General features: G+C 39.9%; 1 protein-coding gene across 1 annotated transcript in view; it reads left to right on the top strand.

The window, feature by feature from the left end:
* Positions 1-74: 74 nt before the first annotated feature.
* LOC115220752 (histone-lysine N-methyltransferase SETMAR-like) overlaps positions 75-2,500 on the top strand; it is a 5,051-nt gene continuing 2,625 nt past the window's right edge. The window contains exon 1 of the mRNA XM_029790895.1: positions 75-390. Within this exon, the coding sequence (XP_029646755.1) occupies positions 75-390 (316 nt within the window). The remainder of the gene's footprint in view (positions 391-2,500) is intronic.

Below are 2,500 nucleotides of genomic sequence, written 5' to 3'. Positions count from 1 at the left end.
GATGCTCTTTAATAATTTTCTACTTATTTCAGACAGAAAACATTCTTGAAGCATAGGTGCCCTTAATTATGAACATGACAAAAACGGACCTTTGCTTACTTTTCTTGCATGAATTCAAACTTGGGTACAATGACGCCCAAACTGCTGCCAATGTCAACAGAGCATGGGGAGAGGGGTCCACAAGTGATCGCACCGTACGAAGGTGGTTTCAGAAGTTCCGTAGTGGTGATGAGAGACTTGAAGATGAAAAAAGTAGAGGGCAGTCATGCAGTCTAGACAATGAACAGTTGAAAGCAATTGTTGGACAAAACCCACATCAAAGTGTCAAAGAAATGTCTCAGGCACTTAGTGTCGGCATTGCAACGGTCTCACACAATCTGCAGAAGATTGGTAAAGTGAAAAAGCTCGATAAATGGGTACCGCATGAGCTCAATGAAAATCAAAAGGTTCGGCGTTTTGAAGTGTGCTCGATGTTCTTTCTGAGAAACACCAATGATCCTTTTCTTGAGCGAATAGTCACTTGTGATGAAAAGTGGATCCTTTATGATAACCGTAAACGATCAGGTCAATGGCTTGATCGTGACGAGTCCCCCAAACGTTTCTCAAAGCCAAAGTTGCATCAGCAGAAGATTATGTTGACTGTCTGGCGGTCTGCAATTGGTGCTGTCCATTACAGCTTTCTGGAAGCCAATCAGAGCATTACAGCAGAGATTTACTGCAATCAACTTGCTGAAATGCATGCTCACTTGCAAAAACTTAGACCTGCATTGGTGAATCGGCGTGGCCCAATTCTGCTCCACGATAATGCAAAGCCACATGGTGTAAGAATGACCCTGCAGAAACTCACATACTTGGAATATGAGATTTTACCACATCCTCCATATTCTCCTGATCTTTCACCCATTGACTACCATTTTTAAAGTGATTAAACTTTCAGGTCCAAACCAGAGGTAGAATCAGCTTTCGAAGATTTTTTTAGCATCAAAGCTAATGTTTTTTATCAACGAGGCATAAATAATCTCGTTGATCGATGGTAGAGATGCATAGATGTTCCCGGCTCATGCTTTGACTAATCAAAACATTTCTATTGTTAATTTTTCCAGAATAAAATTATGTTTCTGAAATCGGCCATTATTTTCGGAACAACCGAATAGCTTATGATTTTGTTCGAAGAGACTAAGTCATGACGATTATTGAGATGTCAGTTGAAGAGAAAAGAGAGAGAGAGATAGCAGAAAAGATATTTTAACAATAGGCGCAGTCCTGGCTGTGTAGTAGAAGCTTGCTTTCCAGTCACATGGTCCGGTGCCGATCAAAGCCTTGTGAATGAATTTAGTAGACGAAAACTGAAAGAAGCCCATCGTTTGTATGTATGTATGTATGTATGTATGTATGTATGTTTGTATGTATGTATGTATGTATGTTTGTATGTATGTATGTATGTATTTATATATATTTATATTATATATATATTATATATATATATATATATATATATATATATAATATATATATATATATATATATATATATATATAAATATATAAATATATACACACATCAATATATATATGTATAATACAAATAAGAAATGGAGAAGCAATTCAGTTTGTTCATCAACTTTCGGATATTATAATGTTAGATTATGTATTAATTTTACAAATGAGAACATCAAAAGCATACAAAATCTCTCTATATATAAACGGCAGTTTGTCTGTCTGCGTGTCTGTGTGTCTGTCAGGTTGTACCCTCACCCTGACCACGGCTTTCAACCGATTCTGATGAAACTTGACACACACATAGCCCAATGTCATAATTCAAAACTAACGCAGCGAAAATTTTGAAAAGTTCCCCCAGTTCTGAAAAGAAATCGATAAATTCGACATGGGGTCGAGAATCAGAAACACAAACCACAGACTGTCTAGGGGACGCAACTCGACCTTTTTAACTCTCAACTCCATCAATATCCAGCTACTTGAAGCTATTCCTGGTGATGTCCACGTCTACAAATCTATTGATAGGACAGCAGACCCCGCCTTTTTTGCCGATTATCCTGTTGAATTCCTGAATTCACTTGAACTGCCAGGCCTGCCGCCACACATCCCGAAGTTAAAAGTCGGTGCGCCCATTATGCTCATCAGGAATTTGGTTCCACCTAAACAGTGCAACGGCACACGTCTGGTGTGAAACATTTGCCACCACATTTAATGACTGCCACAATACTTACCCGTTGTGGGAAGGGAGAGGACATCTTCATTCCACGCATGCACCTTCAACCGTCGGGCGCTGACCTACCAATCCACTTCAGGCGTTCTCGGTTTCCTGTTAAACTCTGCTTCGCAATGTCCATCAATAAATCCCAAGGCCAAACGCTACAAGTCGCTGGGTTACAGTTGGGCGAACAGTGCTCCGCCACGGTCAACTCTACGTGGGCTGTTCACGCGTTGGGAGGCGCAATGATGTTTTCATGTTTTCGCCCAAAGGGACAGCTAGGAACATC

This window comes from Octopus sinensis, linkage group LG17 (genome assembly GCF_006345805.1).
Source record: "Octopus sinensis linkage group LG17, ASM634580v1, whole genome shotgun sequence".
Classification (NCBI taxonomy): domain Eukaryota; kingdom Metazoa; phylum Mollusca; class Cephalopoda; order Octopoda; family Octopodidae; genus Octopus; species Octopus sinensis.
This window is presented reverse-complemented; position numbering and strand designations above follow the sequence as displayed.